This window comes from Falco punctatus (assembly GCF_963210335.1).
Source record: "Falco punctatus genome assembly, chromosome: 8".
In the NCBI taxonomy this organism is placed as follows: Eukaryota; Metazoa; Chordata; class Aves; order Falconiformes; family Falconidae; genus Falco; species Falco punctatus.
The window spans coordinates 56,644,560-56,663,064 of NC_137588.1; the positions used below are offsets into that span (position 1 = coordinate 56,644,560).

Here is an 18,505-nt window from a genome sequence, read left to right on the forward strand (position 1 = left end):
AAGAAGAAAATGTGTAGACCAAGTCTAACATCAACTAGCAGTAAGAATCATCCCATTTTGATGGTAATGGTCACCAGAAAACTTTTCTGCATGGGAAATCATCCAATCAAACAGAAATAAAATCAATTTCTCTCTATTTTGAAGGGAGGGAAATGTAAAAAATACAAACAAAGTAAAAAATCCCAAAGAGAAGTATTTTCAGCTGTGGAAAGCAAAAAAAAAAAAAAAAAAAAAAAAAAGCAGGTAAGGTTTTTCAATAAAATTTCCCTCAAGTTTTAAGAGATTTCTCCATCTAATTAATTTTGACAAAAGACAACCTTGCTCTCCAAAACACACCATCAATTAACCCTGCCTTCCAGAACAGCAGAGATCTGGAAGACCATAGACTTAGAAGCCCAGTAATTCACCTACACTTTGAATTGCCTTCCTTTGTAACCACCAGAGCTCACCAGTCTCTTTCTATACTATTTAGATACACAGTAGATAATCCAGGTTTAAATTCCCCAATCATATTCCTGAACATGATCACAACACCCTGGCTCAGTCGTATGAATCCTACAGGGACTGATTTTCTTGGTGAAGCTACTACTTACATCAAGACTTTAGCTTCCTCGATGAAATCCTCTTCAGACATTGCTCCTTCACGAATGGTCTTTATGGCTACTTTTGTCTTCTCCAGCAGGTAGCCAAGGTAGACCACCCCAAACTGACCACTGCCAATTTCCTGTACACAGGTGAGTTCGGAGGGGTTAATGACCAATTTTCCTGTTGATTGTAAAGGAGAAAGGGTAAGGCTCTAGCAGTAAAATGTCAAACAAAAAGCTTTTGTGGGTTAAACGCTGGGACAGGACTCAAAGTGAGACTTTCTGGCTCCCCTTCGAATTGTCTGTCTGACCTTTGGCAGCTCCTTTGCCTAATCTGTGCTGCAGGTCATGTTCAGCAGTAGGGACAACAACATTCCTTTTTTTCTCCATTTGTCTTGCCTATCCAGTTCTTCAAGGAGGATTGTTTCTACCTCGCATATGTGCACTACCGAGCACCACATGGTTTTGAGTTTCTTTGATGTCTCTAAGAGTTATAATAAAGATGATACCGGCAAAATCCTTTAGACGACGATACGCAAATGAAGGCATCTTTCAGGAGGGACTCAACTTTCATCAAGTTTTGCTATGCTCTTACTCCCTTCGCCTTTGTTCAGCATTCATTTCAGTATTTAATGTTGACTTCATTGAGACCCTGGGGTTCTCATCACCTCCCTCAAGGCACCACAGGATCATTCAGTTCATTCAGTTACCAGTGGTAATGACAAAGATGTTAATCTAGTGAATAGTGCAGTGTAAAGATCTGAAGAAGGCTATTTGTCATGGTGATAGCCACATGAATATTCATCAGTATCCACAGGGATATTCAGGATCACCCAGCTAACCAGTGAGGAGTGTGATTCCCATATAGTCATGAGAGTACCATACCATAGCTCAGCCCGGCAGTGATCGGGGCCTTTTTTCTCCAAGAAGAGACCGCATACCTCAAACGGGTGACAAGACCTGGACAACAAAGGACAAGGTGAGTTCTAGTTATTGTCACAGTCATGGGGAGTGTGGCTGTCTTTGCCCCAGGAGGCAGGCTGGGTGCTGGAAGCAGATGTATTGTACTGAGTTCTCAGCTCCACTTGAGGGCAGCTGAACCTCTACCCAGACTGAGATTTCCTGCCTGCCAGAAGGAAGCAAATTCTGAGCAGTTTCAGCTTATTTTCCATTTGTACTCTGCCAGCAAATGTGAGCTATGAGTCTGTTAACTCTGATGACATTCCAAATGGCACCTTTTATTTGTATTTAGGGTCACTGTGAAGTCCAGGGTTTCCCTTGGTACTCCTGGACTATAGGGATGGGAGTCTTTGGTCACTGACACGTCTGGCTATGGATCTTGGCTATGTTCCTAACTTTGTGTCAAATCAAGGCACAGGGATATATCACCTCTTGGGAAGAAGGCCCTGCAGCGTAATTCAAATTCAGGCAGCTTGGTCTGGCAGTGGTGACATACCCCCATGGGCTCCCAGGAATGAAAGGGCTCTCTATAGTATGTCATTGCCATCTGTGCTGGTCATAGTTAGCTTTGGAAGGATGAGCAGAATGAAGATGTAATGCTGGAAGGTGGCCGTTTTCCTGCCATCCAAGTGCCAGGATAAGTGGAAGAAAAGGTGATGCCATTTAACATTTCATTAGAAGGACAGAGGCCTTGGGAACTTTCCTTCATTTAAAACAGTCACCTGGCTGCATGGTAAAAGAGCAGCTTCCCTGGGCAGCATCAGCCTTCACTCACCTCCCGCATTGTGCTGGTGGTAGTTGATGAGTTCGGGGATGCAGTCAAACACGTGCTTTTCTGCCAAGTAATAGCGCTTGGGAAAGTCAGTTGTCTCATTGATGTGATAATGCTTTATAACGGGGTTGTTATCCGTGCTGAAAAAGAGGCGGTTTTCTTTGAGGAAAAGCAGGTTGCAGCAAAAAGACAGGAATCTGGGGTATAAATGGAGGAGGAGCAAGCAAGCAAAGGGGAGAATCTTCCTTACACAGAACAAATGGGGGAGGAGCAAGGGGTGAGCAGCAGTTGCTAAGGAAAGGTGTGTGTGTACATGTATGTTCTTCCTCTCACTCATAGATGGTCTCATCTCTAGAAAGGCTGAGGTTTCCCTCTAAGTGTAGGCTGAGTGCTAAGTTTCTCTGCCTCTTCGTTCTGAAACAAAACTTTCTGCCCCATCACTGAAACCCTTTCACTTGTATCACCCATCTATCATGAATCCAGCCCAAAGTTCACGTTGATCCTACTGACACTTCAGCTGGGAAGACAATTGCATCAAAACGACAACCCCGGTGATGCCTAAGTCACTAGTCATATGCACATCTTTCGATGCAGGGGGAAGCGGAGCCTTCGGTTCACTTTGCGAATGGCAGCTAACTCTTCTGCCTTTTTTGGAAGTGTTTTCCTCTATCATTTTCATGAGCCTTCTGCTCCCTCTTCATCATGCCAAAACAACTACGGTGATTACGCTCTCATAGAAGCCATTTCATTGATGCAATTGACACGAAAAGCTGCTGAGCTCAGCTGTACCTTAATGCTTTGGTGAAAACAGAGACTGTGTACATGCCAGGCTGCCTCGAATCTCTCACCATGAAGGCACCTTCCCTGCCCTGTAAGGGGAGCAAAGGAGAGAAAACTGGTTAGAAGCATAATGGAAAAAAAATAATGAAGTGGGCTGGGGGCAAAGCTCTGCTCCTTTCAACTCTGTCTGCTCAGTCACGAGGATGCGCTAAACATGCAGGGAAAAACCAGAGCCACCAGCCAGCTGGCAAAGCTTGGGCTGTTCCATGCACAGCTCTGATGGCTGCCCGGTGCCTGCAGGTACACCCAGCTGGTCTCTCTTGGGTGCTATGTATTTTTAGCTCAGTTTCCTGAGGAAATGAGACTTATGCGCTTGTTCTGAGTATGTGTGGGTGTGGGTACACGAGCATGTGCCTTTCTGTCCCTCCAAGCCTTTCCTCTAGAAAATTTCGAACCCATTGATTGCCTTCAACCGTATCTGACACAACACCGGTGATATTAATTTCACACAAGTTTAACGAAATGTGCGGCTAAGTAGAAAGTTAAACCCATTTGAGTGCCCTCCATTGAGAGAGCAGCTACAGAATGAGAGTACAATCTATTCAACACTATACACAACAACCATATGGAAGTGTATGAAAGATAATTTACCGAGGTATCACAAATGGGAAAAGCTTGGACAAGAACTTGCCCTTTCATAAGTGCCCCAGCCATCCAGTATCTAAACATAAATGTGTAGGAAAGCAGGCTTCCTCCACTCTGGCACTCACAGAACAATTTTCCTTTCTAATTTTTCACTGTAATTGTTTTCTACGCATCTGAATGCTAAAATGTATCATAGGTCATGATCCTGCAGATACTAATGGATCAGAAGGCAGAAGAGAAGATTTAACATCACAGTTTGGATGTAATGTACTGTGCTGACTTATACATTACTAATAAACAATACATTTTTCTTCTGTTTGCAGATAAAGATGCTTTTCATCTGGCATCCCAAATGCCTGATTATTTCATTCCCTCCTTTGCTTTACATGGTAGATTTCCTCCGTTTTGTATGTCCTCTATCCACCCACCAACACTTGATGCAAACATGATCCACCAAGCACACCCTGCCTTGGTTTCCTTCCCACCTCCTCAGCAGACTGGTTCAGTTCCAGGTGAGCACAGGCTGAGACCACCACTGCATCCCCTGCCGAGGAACTGCCGACTTCCAGTGTGCAGCTCTGCCCAGATGGCATCAGGCCCCCGAGCTATACACTTTCCTGGGTTGTCTCTTCAACGCCTGTCTGCTCAGCACCTACCATATCTGCGCTATCAGTATCTAGCACAGGGGAGCTCTAAAAATGGTCTCCAGGTGCAGAAGCACCTGTATAATGCGCTGTGAGGGCTTTATGACTCCCCTCTAGCAGCGTGGGCTTGCTTGCACAGGTAGGCAAGTATCGGAGACAGCATCCTGACTGAGCCACTTTGAGCTCTGTCCTTGCCCTTCCATCTCACTTGACAGCAAGCCTGGCCAAAGATCACTCATGAGCTTGGCCACATCTCCAGGAGGAACTGTGTGAACCAAAACTCTCTGCAGCCACACGGGTGTAGTTGCCACAGAGAAGTTGCGTTGGTAGGACCAAGAGGAAAAATGCAATAACTAAACCATGTGTGGCCACATCCTGTAGGAGTTTATAGGAACTAAAATAATTTTTCAAACCACACACAAAAGCTTTTATTTCTATAAAATACTATAATTCCAAGAAAGAACACTTTATTCAGGTCTCCTGCTAGTGTAAGGCCTGGTTTAAAAACTAAGGTTGTATTTGTGTGGAAAATATGAACAACAAGTTTATTCTTTTTATTTTCACTGCAGTCTTCACTGGAAAACTCGGGCTCAACTGAAAAATTAAAGATGCGTGCTCACATGCACACACACATACAAAACTAAAAAAAAACCCCAAACCCATACTTTTGGCTTTCACCCAAAATGTTTGAGCAGGAGATTGGTTAGATTTTCAGAGAACTACTGGCATCCGCAGGCCTCCTGCAGAGACAGAAAAGATGAGCTAAAATCATGGTTTTCGGTCGACACAGAGTTCTGAAACAGGGTTTTCATCAGCCCCAGTTCCTGGCTGTGTTTGACCAAAGAAGGATGGCACAGCCCCCTGCCCACGCTCAGCTGCTGTGGAGGTAAGGGGGGGTTGCTAGTAGTCCTTTCTCTTGCATCGCACACCAAGAACAGCCAAGGACAGCCTCACAGCAGGAACCCCGGGTTCAGCTCTCTTCTACACAAAGCAGCCCTCGCCGCCTTCTCCTCATTTGCATTAATTAATAATTAATTATGATTGCCCATCGACCCCGCACTAGTTTACCTCATCCTTGAGGAGTGTTTCTGCTTTGCTTCTGCTGATGTTCTTATTGTACCATCTGAAAACATCAAAAGAGTCCAAGTCAGCATTTCTAGGCTAGTAAAATTTCTGCTGAAAAGCTTCCGAATTGAGTGACCCCAGCGCTAGCGGCAGCATGTTATGTGGGATAGGGACATTTGAGGCTTTTAGCTTCTAAAACAAACACAGGGCAATTAAGGGTACAAGAAAAACATAGGCACAACTTACTCATATATTTGCAGATTCTTGGGTGATTTTTCCACCAGGTAGCTACTTGGCACGTAGCCTTCATGCCTGTGAAAATGCGACACAGCATGAGTGCACTAGACAGACAGGATTTTCTCTGCATCTGTGGGAGTCAGCCCTGAAAGATTTGCCTGCTCTTTGCATGCTAGAAATGCTGGTTGTTATGTATTTAGTAGGGTTACTGGAGAAGGAAACAACCGATTGCACCTCGAAGCTTGGAGAGTTTCACAATTTTCACAATTTTTTCCCCACGTGTGTATGACAGCAAATATCAGCCTAAGCTAAGGACTGTTTATTTTTTCTAAATACACTTTCAGATCCTTTTCTTCAGCTGCCTGAATACAAGCAACACCAAAAGGAAGAAAGCTACTGTGAATAACCTTCCATCACTTTTTTCCTGTATATCAGAGGATGCTTAACAAAAGTTGTGCAAGAGGCCAGCATATATGTTCATGGAAGAACAAACTGGATTTAGAAAGGATCTATAAATTGGCTGTTGGAGAGAGACTTACCCATTCTTATCTTGAATTAGCCACCAATGTTCCTCAGAGCTGTCAATCACATAATATTCCTCGTTATATTGTAACGTCAGCTCCTGTGGATTCTGGGCTTCATAGTCATATATGGCTATGACTAAGGCTTCCTTTGGGTCTAGCAACAATTTCTGCACAAATTAGGCAAAAGACTCATCATATTCACGTTCACATTCGCATTCAAATTCATAAAAAACAATGGCATGCTCTCTAAAATGGTATTTCCCTGGTAGCAGCGGTGTTCTCTGGGTTCAAAAGCCTCAAAGCTAGGGAGGCACGTCAGAGCATCTAGTGGGGTATGGTGGCAACATGAGAATTTTTAGCACTTTCAGACAATTTCATACAAAAATTTCAGTTGCACAGAAAACAGTTATCTACTCCTTCTTAGGGCAGGATTACCTCTGTCTGATCCGTTCTTCACAGATGCTTTCTAAAGTCCTCTTAAAAGCCTCCAGTGATAAAATCTCCATGGCTGCCTGAGAGGCACTTGCCTCCAGTAAGGCACCCAGCCCTAACAGCCACCCTGCTTCTCCCTTCTTATTAAATAAGCCAATGACATTTTATTCCATCCACAAGTGGTTTCGGGAAAATCATTTCTCTGTTCCTCTTCACAGCAGTATTTCTCGTATCACTCCTACTTCCCCACTTACCCTTTCTATAGATTAAAAAAAATGCAGTTGAAGCTTCACTCACCATTGGGAAGCTGTTTGTGAAACCAAGCTCCCTGTGCAGGACTGAACCTAACTCTAGTGGGGTACTGCTAGTTTATAGCTTATAATAAATTATGGAAAATTTAAGAGAAAAGTCCAGAGAATGTTATCAGAGGTGATATTCTACATGACTGCACCACGGTGAACCTCAATGAGGATCTATTCACCACCCACTGCTCGTTCAACACAGAGGACAGGGCACTAAGGCTGGCTTAGCGTGCCCCACGGCACTCACCCAGTTATCTTCAGGAGTGGGAGGAAGAGGCTTCTTCGAGGCTAAAATGAGATCAAGAAAAATAATTTGAAGTAGATCTGGACAAAACCAGGGGAGAAACTATCCAGGTAATGAACTGATAAAAGTGATACAAGCGCAGTGAACAGCAAACCTTGGTCTGTTAGAGCAAGGCGTGCCAAGAGCCTGCACCTACGCAGCGACTCCGCCACGCAGCGTGGGTTTGAAACGGGTACAGATTATTTCAGGAATCACCCCGATACAAGGTGAAAGTGTCTCGGGTGAAGAATGATTGACTAACATGCTTTTGGAGGAGGCAAAGTAAAGATTACGCTTGGCCATTGAAACCACAGAGGAAATACAATTAGGACAAAATAGGACACACAGGGTTGAATGCATGTATCTTAATAAAGCTGTTATTATGGCTTATTGACTGACCGCAGCTGATCAAGTTCTTAGTTCTCCATCTCATTCCAAAGACACCTCTAAGCATCACACAGAGGAAGATGTTAATTCAAAACAAAGAATGCCATATGCAATAAAAGATAAGCCAGAATATCCCAAGAAGACAGCAGCATATCTCCTGACAGAAATGGAAAAGCAACACAATATTCTTTGACGTTCTGTACATGACAGATTCAATCTTTTACTTCTGTGAGGAATAAATATTTTAAAGATTAGGACGGTCTTAACAAATCCCATACCATTTTTGGTGGGGTCATACTCCACACAGCCAGCTGCCATCTTCTCTGTCTGAGCACAGCATCTCCACTTGCCATCTATCCAAAAATCTGGGTGGCACTTTGAAACCAAATTGTTGTTGCTTCTGATTTCTGGAAAATATTAGGGGAAGAAGAAGAAGGGGGAAAATGAATTTATTTGCATTCACATCAGCTCTGAAAGTTGTCTGGAACTGAATGGAAATAATCTGCACTTTAAAGAAGCTTCTTAATCTTGTCAAACCAAGCTTTGGTGAATATTATCAGCCTCCTCCATTAATGTTTTCCTTTCTCCTGAAAGGAGTGAATGCCACCATCGATGTGGAGATCGATGTGGAGGAATAGCCTTCCTGCTGGTGATGGAGCCCCTACCTCTACTGTGGGAGAAGAGAATCCTGCCAAGGTGACTTTCTCTTTAAACTGATAAACACCAAAACCACAGAAGAAAGGTCTCATAAAAAGAAATAAAACCTGGCAGGCCATATACTCTCCTAAGAGAGACTACAGCTCTACTATATAAATAAATAAATAAATATGTGTAGGACATGGACACGTGCTGCTTTGGCTTGGTGTTCAGAAGGAGCTGTACAAGCTGGCATTCACCAGCGCTAAATATTTTCTGCACATGTAAATACCAGTCTTGAATGTCTGCACGAGTGATTAAAGGTCCTTGTCTCTGAAGCTCAGACTCTATCTGTAATAATAATTTTCCTAAAAAGAATAAAAATTGTCTGCTGGCCTGTTTCAAAATTCTCAAATTTTGTTTTCAAAACTATTCAAATTGTCCAAGACAGGGGACAGTCTGAAAATGTTGAATGAGAAAAGGTGATAAAGGAGAAGCTGGGAGCAGGTGCACTCCAGAAGTTTAATAACTGCTTGCAAGAGTAAGTGCATGAACTTAATCATATCTCCACCAGGCACAACATTTTCGGAGTGAAAAATACAGTAGCTTGTGTTATAAACCAGGAAGTTATGACAGAATTTTCATGTAACTAAGTAACACCTTCCTTAGTCAAGCATTATGCTTTGTTTCTGCCTGCGGTGGTTAGTTATTGTGCCTTCACTTCAGAACCATTGCAGTGAACCACAGCACAATTCAGGTTGTGAACAGGAAATGAAAGCTACCCACAAAAAATGTTTCTTAATAATCATGAGTCTCTAAGGTTGTTATGTAAAGAAAAGAAATCTATTAATAAGGACTGGAAAACCTTCTATGCAGAAAAGATTGATTTCTTTAAAAAAAATTAGCCACAGAAAAATCCTCATCTCTTCCTGAACAAGAAACCTCAAATTACAGTAACATATTAACAGTTTATTCTAGAAAGAGGCAAATAAAGTATTCCATGTCCAAATTTTCCACTGCAGCTGAAAACACACCCACCAAATTTACAAGCATTTTGATTTTATAGCCTCATTCCCCCTTAGCACTTTGCATATGCTCCGATATAGGACATTGACCCCTCTTGCAGGTTTTCTCTGCATTATAGTTTGTGAGAACGCTGGTCTGGGATAAGTAACTTCAACAATTAGGTGGGCATAGGGGTTTTATTACCTTCCTTCAGCGTAAAGACCCATCTCTGCCGGCTCTCACGGTTGGGTGCAAACACGTAGAGTATGTAGTTATCGTGGACGATCTGCAGAGGAGGGTAAAGAAGGGATCCAGCCATTAGAAGCAATCCCAGATATGCTGGGCACAACGGAGTCACTGAAGGAAAGAGGCGGCAGCCCTCACACCAACAGTTACATCAAAACGATGACGTGGGGAAGTGGAGTAACAGAAGCATCACTTAACCTCATTGCCTTTTGGTTATTTAAAATGGAGCAGGAATCCTGATCAAGAAAGGATTCCAGTCAAGCAGTGTTTTAGATCAATTTTATGGTGTTTAGAAATACCTGTGAAATCAATGGAGACGCAGCAGTTTTGGTCTGCAGAGGATTCAGCCCATTACTTGCTGCCTACAGTTTGTCCTTCTAAAGCATCTCTGGGGAAATGGCATCTGTTTCTCAGCAGTTTCTTGTAAGATACCTTCACTTCAGATCTAAGAGCCAAATTTAACTTTTCTCATGTAAGTATAAATCTCAAGCAACTCCCTGGAGATTATTTGGATTACAAGTATTCTTCAAAGTTTTTAATAGCTTTCAGTAGGATTATAAAGGGGAAATAAGAAACTGGAGCAGATGAACAATGAGCAATCAAGATGCTGTTTTCATCAGCTTGGCTCTAATGATGACCAAATGAAGGAAGAGAAATACAGAACATTTCTGAAGTTTCAGACTAGAGACTAAAATCATCATGAGAACTGAAATGACTCAGAAATCGAAGCGCATGAGTACATTTGGGCCTAAAATGTGATGTAACATATAATCTGTATTTCTTTTCCAGTATTTATCTCAACAATTTACTTCCAAATGGGACCTGGTCTCTTTGATGTACAGATGCTTTGAAAAACTTTGACCGCTGGCTTTAGACAGAGGTTTCTATAGGAGAGCAGCTGGTTTTTACAGTTTCTCCAGGGGTGCAGATGAGGCAATGTTGATTATTGTTTAAAGAACAGGAAACATTTGCTATCTCTTGGCCTGAAGCCCTTGCAGGCACACGCAGACAGCCGTGTGACTCAGTTGCTTTGCATGCTATGGAGAGATAAATTATAACCTCTTTTACAGAAAATAGAAATAGGGGAGGAATGATTCCCGCTTATTTAAGCCACTCTTACTGATGTTATTGTTATGTGTCTATAATGTTTGGACAAACTGAGGCAGATTTTGAAATGTGCATTAAGCAGATCTCCAAAAGACACAGCCATGAGCCTGCACAACTGCACAAAATCACTCATTTCATGCCTCTCTGCAAAGGGCTCACTTGCCAGATAAGCCACACAAAAACAAAAAGCCACTGGTGGTTCCCCAGATTTAAGCTGGGTGCAGCCAAGATATTTCAACCCCACCCCCCACCCCCAGAAAATGTAATTTTACAAAATACCACAAAACTGACTGTGGGATAAAATTCAAATGTGCTACAAGCAGGATCAATTACCCCGAGCTCAGCGGAGCACTGTCCATCATGACTGTCCACTGTTACCATCCCACCAGTACTGGCCACTACCTTCACTTTATTTTGCTATTGCTACAAGCATTGGAGATATGGAGGTATCTGAAAATTCTGACAGGAGCCAAACAGATCTGAGCATTTGTTCCTTCTCTAGCTCATATTTACTCACGTTAAGAGCAGTTGAGATTCCCCCGTCCAGCTTCCCCCCAGCCAGGCAGCTCCTACCCAGCCCCAGTTAAGAGCTTTCCTGTTGGGCTGCTCATCGAGAGCCCTTGGCAATGCACGACGGCATCTGCTGCTGCTCCCAGATGCCCATAAACACGGCTGCAACGCTCTGATCATCTGGTTTCTCGAGTGCTCATCACGCACCAACACAGCAACAGTTCGTAATATTCCAGGACAATTTTTATGATCCTGGCTGGGGACCACCCCAAGCTGGAGGGAGCATTTCCTGACCCAACCTAGTTTGGGAAATTATTTCCTCTCCCTTCGTATATCTCTGCAAGGCAACACGTTCCAGGGCTCAGACTGCAGCATGGTGGATATGTGCTTTTACTGTTCCAATGAAGATTTAGAGAAAACTCTACAAGCTACTTCATGATTTATCAGAATGACAATACCAAGCCAAGCCTGGTACTGGTTTTGAGATAACAAGAATGGGAGGGTGGGAAGAAAAAGAAAGAAATCTTGCTTTATGGTTGTCTTTTTTCTTTTTATGAAGTTATCTATCTTTTTAAACAATTTTGTGTATGTGGTCACAATCATTAACGTTTATCTGCAAATCTGAGCCCAGATAATTCATAATTAAAGCCATCTGTGAACAGAGATGGCCCTGTATTTGCTGAAGTCCATACACCATAATTAGTAGGAGAAATACTGTCAGCAATATGATAAAATTCTGATAAATGGCAGCATAGAGAATAACATAATAAACGGGAAATTTGTGTTGCAATAACTGAGCAAATATTCTGTGGCATTTATGTTTACATGCCAATGTAAATGTATCCCATATGTATCAGTAATTAACACTAGACAATGTGTTCCTCATCCTAGAGCTAGCACTGTCCGCCTCTTGGTGGTTAAGCAATCTCATCCCTAGAAGCCCCCCCCTCCCCTGGCCTGCAGCGGGGCCCCTGGTGCATCACACTCACCAGCTCCTGGTGCAAGGGCCACAGGACGGGCTCAGTTTCAGCACCACGCAGAAAATTGTGTACATTTGTAAAAAAGGTAAATTGGCTAAAACCCTGGGTGGATTCCCCCAGCGAAAGACGGGCATTCCCTGACCATGAGTTAGTGGGACAGCTGAATATTCTGTTAAACAAGGGATGGGATTAGAAGATCTAATGATCCTTTCCAATTTAAAACCAATGAGTGGAAGAGTTTATGGATCTTGTAGTAACACTCAGTCTCTGACTCCTCAGTTCATTGCAAACCTGGCTCTCTTTTCTTCTTCCTTTGTTATTATTCACCTTGATGTTGTGTACAATGATGACCGCACTGTGAGGGAGAATTTTATTGAAATGGAAAATTAAGTGATATCTCTATCAGTATGGCCTGCAGACAGACTCACCTGGAAAGGATATTTATACTGACAGGGAATGATGATGTCACTTTTCACGATTTCCACACATTTAATCCTGGAAAGTTCCACAGAACCCTTCAAAGTCCTTTTTTTCTAAAAGAGAAAAGCACTTGGTTAATGCTAATGACTGTGGATTAAGTGAATAATTAGACAAGACTGTTGTGTCCAAGGGAGATTTAATTTGAATGGAGTAGAAGCAAATTAACTGATAATGTGAGACATTTAAAATGATAAAGAATCATTCTCATATCTGGCACTGCTATATGGGTTGCACAAACACACACATATATGCACGTACATATATTTCAACTCAGCACATGGATTCTTAGCGAACCAGTCAAAATCTCTGGTTGAAATTCAGGTTTTACTTTTTTCTTCCATGTTCTTTTATGAATAATAGAATGTTCTTTTAACCAAAAAGAACTCTTTTCATCAAACGTTCAATTCACTAACACCCCAGTTTCACACTGAAAAGCTATAAAAGAATAAATATTTTATTCAATTACTGAGAATTTCAGAACTATCCATTTTATCTAAAATGTAACTTTTTTACTGCGTCTATTTTCCAAGAAACAAAACACTTCTCTGTTTTTGTTCTGTCTGGGGTTTTAGCTAAGAAAAAATAACAGGAAATTTTGAAATAAATAATACCTTCAAAAATATCCTGACCAGTTTTTGGTTTCTGGCAGCCTCTTCTGTGTTATTATTCATCATATACCAGATACCTAGATGTCCTTGTTTTGGCTTTTCTCCTCAGTAGCTGGTACAATGCTGTGTTTTGAATTTATCATGAAAATAATATTGATAACACACTGATGTTTTTAGTTGTTGCTGGGTAATGTTTATACTAAGTCAAGGACTTTTCAATTTCTTCTTTTCTTTCAGCCAGCCAGAGGGAAGGAGTGGCACAGGAGACTGGGAGGGGACACAGCCAGGACAGGTGACCCGAACTGGCCCAAAGGATATTCCACACCAGAGAACATGATGCTGAGTATAGGAACTGGGGGGTCTGGCTGGGCATCGCTCAGCGGGTAGTGCGCCACTGTGTTGTGCATCACTTGGCTTTTTTCACTTTTGGATTTTATACCTCTTCTCCCTCTGATTGCAATGATTATTATTGATTATCATAATGTAATATTTTAATTATGAAATTCTTCTTATCTCAACTGATGAGTTTTACCTTTTTCCCAAAACTCTTCCCCATCCCTTTGGGAGGCAGGGGGAGTGAGCAAGCAGCTGTGTGGTACTCAGTTGATGGCTGGGGTTAAACCACGCCACTAGATAACAGTACGGGCAGTTAGGAAAGGGTAAGAAAAGAAAAGATATTCAAGCATCCTAGCTACCTCGGCATACTCGATTTCCCCCTGAATCTTTGCCCCATAGCTCCTTGACAAGTGGCACTGAGCTTCTGCAGGAGCAGGATGAGAGGGATGCGGGCACGTGGCGGATGGGAGCTGAGCTGAGGCTTGGTATCTGGTGCAGGCTTCGGAGAGATTCACTACAAATGCATTTGCTCTTCGGAGGCAAACTGGTTTCCTGTTTTGATTCACTTTCAGTAGGAATTAAACACTAGCTGTCTCCCAGCCCAGCTTTGTGACAAGGTGGCGGAAATGGGTGAGATTTAAGAACTCCAAAAACACTGCAAAAGCTTCTGTTTTTCAAACACAGGCAACTGTCAAGGGGAGAGAGCGTGAACTTCGGTGACCGAGCCGTACTTGCCACAGGTTCTCAGAGATACAGTAAGACTTCAGCAACACTCGCCCTCCCTTGGACCCCCAGCGCAACCCTTTGAGTCCTTCACCCTCCAGATCCTCTTGCCCCTTGCTCCCTATGTCACCATGACCCTGCAGCTCTGCCCTGCTGGCAGTGGTTGTCCCCACTGCTGTGCCAACCCTCCCTGCTGCTCCCTTGCTCCTTTCATTACTAAATATAGCCTAAAACAGGGAAGCAGCTGATGCCACTGGAGATGGGGTGAAGTTTGCCACAGTGTACTGTCAAGCAGCCCCAAAACTGAGAGACCCCAGGGCTCCTCAGACCTCATTCTTGCACAAACGGGCTGGGTATTTTGCCTTTGTATACTCGGACTTGAGGACAAAGAGGGAAATGACTACTGTGTGGTCTCACATTGCTTTTGCTGGACTTTGCTGTTGTATTGGGGTTTTGTATTTGCATTTGCTTGCAGTTTAACCAGTGCCTCTGGGTTTGCTCCCAGGAATGTCTCCTGTCGACAACATCTCCTATGTAGCTCTATGGGGTGGAGTGGGATTTTTCATATCAGTAAACCCAAGGCCATAAAGCACCCCGAAATGTAAATACCAATTAACTATCAAGAGTATTCCCAAGCATTAAAAGCCTTACTGCACCCTATTTTCACCATCTATTTTCTTTCATTCCTGTCAATTCATTTCTTTCTTCCAGCTTTGTCTCTTCTCCACAACATCCTCTATCATTTGTTCTGCCCCTGGGACTTCTACCCTTTTGATGAGACGTAAAGCCATTTATTTCCTATAAAACCCTTCAATTTTGCTAGAATTGAACCCTCCTTCATCTTACTCCTTTGAAGTCCCAGGGCTTAACCACATGTACTTCTCCTCTGGGGCTTTAGGAAGCGATGCTGTGCCAGTCACGCTATGCTTTTTCACTGCAGACTAGTTTTAGTTGATACCTTTCTGAATTCTACTGAAAGACAGGGTCCAGCCTCCCCAAGGAGCTTTCTGCAGTCACCTTTTAGCTCTCATCACCTACTGTGCTCTTTTTAATCACACAATTTGGCAACGGAACCTCCTCATAATCTCATGTTGCAGTGCAATGTCAGGGTGCATCTCACAGCCATTGCAGTGCCGCAGATCCTCAGCAGATGGGACTTGGTTGATAGAAAACAATTACAGTCCTCTAGCAGCACAAACAACTGGAATTACCACTCACAAACCCGGCATTACCCAGAAACTGGGCTGGAAACTAAACATAACCCTGCTTTTGTGATGCTTGACTGCACTTTAATCCAACAAAAGCAACTGGGCCATTTGGAAGGGAGTGGAGAGGAAAAGCCTCTTAAAAATGGTCTCCAAAAAACCTCGGAGACTTGTTCCTAAAAGGGCGAGACAAAACTTGCTGACAGATCTTCCTTTGTTTTCAGTCTGCCTGGAGTATAATTAAGTAGATGTTTTAGCTGGTCGGTCAGAAAAAACAGCAGTGGTCTTACTGTGAAATGTGTGTAGAAAGATAACCGAGGCACACCGCCGCCTCATGAGAAGTACACTGTGCTGCAGATTGTCTGTCCTGCTCGATTCCTTTTGGTCCGTTACTTGCAATATGGCAATTCTGGGAAGGAGAGCTAACAGCTCTGAACGCCTTCATCTTTGGTATTTCACATCCTCTTGCCAGACAGCTCCAGCAGCTCTTTCACTGATTAATCCTTTAGTTTGTATCTACTGCATAAAGTCGATGACCCCAGTGGTCCCTATTTGCCTTAGATACTAGGACAGCTGGCTGTGGGACAACTGACATAGCCCTGCTCTGCAACACAAGAAGGTATCTCCCCGTGCTTGCTTGGGGAACGAGCCACCTGGCATCTGTCGGGTGCTAAGACTCACCACCAACACTGCTACTCAGCCACACCGTGACAGCTTGGCCACCCACCAAAACGAATCGCTATTGCCCAGTGCACGGTCTGTACCAGGGGAAGGAGCGGGGATGTGGAGCCCACGGCCAGAGGGCAGCGAGCTGGCAGCGGCCGCTGCAGGTGACACAGACCTGCGCTGTGAGCACGCTTCCCGACCACGACTCTGTACCCTCCGGCTTCACGAATGTCGTAAGATCTTGCAAGATACGGGGCTGTGCAGTCTGAGAAATGTGCCACTTTCTGGCTAACACTTTGCTGTTGCTATTTGCGAAGCCCATTCATCAAATGCGCTGCAGCAAACGTTTAGGCTGAAGCTCCCTTGGTGGATGCTTAAAGGTTTTGCTGAACCCCACTGTATTTACCAAAGGGCCCCAGCAAAAAAAAGCCACCAGTGCTGGAAGCGGAGGGAAGGGAGGGAGGCCAAAAGCCAGGGAGAGGTAAGGCAGGGGTGGGCAGAGCATTATCTCAAGGAGCATAGGAGGAGAGAGCAGGCAGCATTTTCTGGCAGGCAGAAAGGCAACATGCCACGTCTCATAAAGCAGCTTTGTTCAGAAGTTGTGTAAGAACTTGTACCTTGTTTCTTTTGTGCTGGTGAGGGGAAAACCAAGCAATTAAGACTCACGTGGTTCCAAACTCCTCGGTAGCGATCACCACCAAGGGCTCTCCAGGCTGCAGCTGGGCTTGCTTTGCCCCATGTCACTGGGTGTTTGCATCCTTTGCGATGCTGGCTACTCCTCCCAGCCCAGCCAGGCGCCTCGCAGCAGGATGGAGTATGGTCCCCTCTGTATCCCTGCTGTGTGCCCCCTTGGATATGGGGTCCTTCCTCCTGCCATGAGATCTGCCCATGAGCCCATGTTTGCCCGCTGCACCTCAGTTGCAGCTGGACGTTTTCCCTGACCTGAATTTATAGCTGTGGTGGAGTAAGGTAGGAAATTCCAGTCCTCTCCGAGCTCACTGACAAAAACATTTCTGTCAACAAAAGCATTTAATGATCTTCTCTGTAGCATCAGTTTTTTGTAAGAACCTGAGCCAAACTTCTTTCCCTGTTTTCACTTATTGTCTTGACTAGAAGGAACCATCCTTAACTGGTGGTAAAGTAAATGAGGGGACTTAGCCTCAGCCCCTGGCATGACCTGCTTGTCCTGTGCCACTTGCTCCCTGTCCCTCTGCTCCGGCTGGGCTCAGTGTGCAGCCTGGACAGAGGCAGAAGCTGATTTTGGTGTTTCTTACTCTGTGGGCTTCAGGTGGTGAAACCAAGCCAGGGTTTTGTTGGGTTTTTTTTCCCCTAATGCTATATACAGTCCCTCAGGAAAGGCAGGGGGAAAAAAATGCAAAAAAGCAAAAGCTTTGACTTGTGCACGCCGCTAGGATAAAGTGCATGTAATTGTGAAAAGAGGCTTGAATGCACATTGAAGTATTTTCGGAGAGGCAGTGAGAGACTGCTGTGCTGGTGGGAGCAGTCCCTTCAACATCTGCTGTAGGTACTGGCCTTAAGAGGACTATCGTGGCTCTGCAGAGGGCTTATACTAGCACGGTGAATGCTCTCCAGGCCCTGTCCACAACTCTTACTAATGACTCAGTGACTGCACACAGTAACAACAACTTAGCGTTAACAACAATATGACTTAACCATCTCATTACTCCCATCTGTAGCTTTTTCCTGCTGGTTTCTAAACCGTGGGACACGTGCACCATGGTGAGATGGAGAGGTCAAAACAGGCTCAGGAGGGGGCATGAGCTGGTTTCACGGAGCAGAGGCAATGCAGCTGCCCTGGGGCAGTGCTTGAATGCAGGTAGAACTTCACGTGTGCCTTTTCTGTGGCTTTTTTTTTTGTGAAAATCAATTCCTATTCTAAAATATGGAAATACAGTCCTTGGCTTCCATCTGTGTTGATGTCCTTTGGCTGCACTTCCATATAGGAAAGTGGATTTACTGAACTTTGCTGTATTTACTCAATTTACTGAAGTGCTGTAAATTCAGCCTGGGATCTTCACACTTTTTTCCCCTTTCATGTATGTTATCACCTGTCACGAAGACTATGGAGTCTAAGCTGTACCGTCAGCCGTGCCTCTGCAACCCCACTGCTTTTAGGACCAAGAACACCTGCAGTGTTGATACACAGGCAGCAACAGGACGGGGGGGGGAAAAAATACAAAAATAAATGCAGAAATCCTTTCCACTCAGCTGATTAGGGCTAAGAGTGAACAGAAGTGAAAACAGAGAGGGCTCTTGTGTTCCCAGAGCCCGCAGCTGTAGCTGAATGCCCACAGGGGGATGTCTTAAGTAACAAAGTGACAATTTTATGATGCTGCTATTAAGAGCACAGTAACCAATTTTAAATAT

The 18,505-nt window shown here is 43.9% G+C and overlaps 1 protein-coding gene across 1 annotated transcript in view; it reads right to left on the reverse strand.

Moving 5' to 3' along the window:
- The window catches only part of ITK (IL2 inducible T cell kinase), a 33,846-nt gene that overhangs the window by 7,338 nt on the left and 8,003 nt on the right, over positions 1-18,505 (reverse strand). The window contains exons 2-12 of the mRNA XM_080398135.1: positions 12,528-12,632; positions 9,461-9,542; positions 7,894-8,022; positions 7,193-7,233; positions 6,227-6,378; positions 5,697-5,762; positions 5,454-5,508; positions 3,106-3,185; positions 2,320-2,456; positions 1,470-1,544; positions 594-765 (exon numbers count right to left, since the gene is read on the reverse strand). Coding sequence (XP_080254261.1) covers positions 594-765; positions 1,470-1,544; positions 2,320-2,456; positions 3,106-3,185; positions 5,454-5,508; positions 5,697-5,762; positions 6,227-6,378; positions 7,193-7,233; positions 7,894-8,022; positions 9,461-9,542; positions 12,528-12,632 — 1,094 coding nt within the window. The remainder of the gene's footprint in view (positions 1-593; positions 766-1,469; positions 1,545-2,319; positions 2,457-3,105; positions 3,186-5,453; positions 5,509-5,696; positions 5,763-6,226; positions 6,379-7,192; positions 7,234-7,893; positions 8,023-9,460; positions 9,543-12,527; positions 12,633-18,505) is intronic.